This window comes from Augochlora pura, unplaced genomic scaffold (genome assembly GCF_028453695.1).
Source record: "Augochlora pura isolate Apur16 unplaced genomic scaffold, APUR_v2.2.1 APUR_unplaced_5155, whole genome shotgun sequence".
Classification (NCBI taxonomy): Eukaryota; Metazoa; Arthropoda; class Insecta; order Hymenoptera; family Halictidae; genus Augochlora; species Augochlora pura.
In genome coordinates, this window is record NW_027585588.1 from 1 (window position 1) to 1,676 (window position 1,676).

The 1,676-nt window shown below is 30.8% G+C and overlaps 1 protein-coding gene across 1 annotated transcript; it reads right to left on the reverse strand.

Annotated features, from left to right (window-relative positions):
* Window positions 1–12: 12 nt before the first annotated feature.
* Window positions 13–1,390, reverse strand: LOC144477911 (kinesin-like protein KIF20A; the record flags this gene model as incomplete). Its single annotated transcript, XM_078195639.1, has 3 exons — window positions 1,296–1,390; window positions 441–948; window positions 13–332 (listed from the first exon to the last, which is right to left on the reverse strand). Coding segments are annotated over exons 2-3 (828 nt in total), but the record flags the coding sequence as incomplete, so codon positions are not given.
* Window positions 1,391–1,676: the final 286 nt, after the last annotated feature.

The following is a 1,676-nucleotide window of genomic DNA, read 5'->3' on the forward strand; positions in this document are numbered from 1 at the left end:
TGCAAAAGATACCCAAACTGAGTAATATGCACTAGTGCATTGACTGGGTCTGATTGGTGATTCCTCTTGCAACAACTTTTGCATTTCCGTGTAAGCATTGATATAGTGATTTTTATCCATTGAAGCAAATGTTAACAATTTTGTTTTCATTTCTAATTCTTGAGGACGTTCAAGGGGACCTAAGGCAACAACATCACAATGATTCACTGGTTTGTAAGATGGAGACGATTTTGGAGTAATGTTGGAGAAAACAAATTCTAAACATCTAGGTATAATGCCAGGAGATGTAGTACTTCCTTGTAAAGTAAATGATTTCCCTGAACTGGTGGTACCTATAAAAGTTATAATACTCATGTAGGAATTAATAACAGAAGTAATCAAGTCGTTCGTTTAATCACTTGAAATATAAATATTATCTATAAGATATCTTATATCTTTACCATAAGTCATGATAGTTGAATTCTGACCAGCTAAAAAATCTACCATGTGCTGTTTGACAGCTTGTTCAAACAGTTCTAGCTGAGTAACCTCTGGACCAAATGTTTGACTAAATGTATATTTTCTATGTACAATATCACTGTTATTAGATCTCTTCAAGCAATTACTAGTATTATCCAAAGTAGGAAGTTTTGTCAGCAACGTGGTGGAATTCAGAATTTTATATGCCTCTTGTTGCTCCTGTGTTAATTTAATCTGTTTGGGAAATGGTTTCAGTCGTAAGTAGACTTGAATAGTCTGAAAACTCTTTGACACTGAGTTGTTCGTCACTTCTATAGAATCGCATTCTTCAATGTCATAAACAGACATCAAATTCTTTTTTGTGCTTTCTGAAATATGTGGTCTTTGTCCATAAGACAAAATACTTGGGTCTCTTCCAAATAAATATGATACTTCATCTTGCGAATTTAAGTTATAAGAAGGTCTAATGGAATCTAATGTATTGTCCATCTACAATAATTCAAAAATATTAGCCATATATGTTATATATGTAATTATGTGTAATTAAGAATTTAATTTATAATTATTAATTTGTAATTAACTGATATTAGTAACTTATTATTCGAATAAAATTAAATTAATTGTTTGAACATCAAGTAAATTAACTACTATAATTTTTTCCATTGAGATTAATCGATTAAACACTTCATGATATTCAATTGACTTCTTTAATCAATTAATGTTCAAATTTAGTGCACGAATAATTCATGATTTGTTTCTAAACAAAAATTCACAGTAAATAATTGACCGATAATTGGTATTCTTTATACAATAATTATTTTAAAATGTATACATACCTGTCTTTTACGTTTATAAAATTAGAAAACCACTTATGAAATTATACAGAAACTTGAACAATTAATATAAAATAATCATTGACACCGTTTCTTTTTCGTTAGGCTTACAATTCACACAAACGGTTAGCGTTCCGTTTTGAAATTTTCAATCTTTGTATGTGGCGTCACCATTTCCGGCGGCCGAAGCGAAATATTCATTTCTTTTTCGTCCTGCTCGTCTTTATCTACAGAACTGAGCATCCCTAGCCGCGCAGGCAAATACATGTAACTATAAAGCATAAATACATGTTACAAACGAAATATAAGATTAGACTAGATACTCAATACATTTGTAGGCTGTTCTTCCGTTTATGGTCCATCTCAGAATTCGATGAAATTTTG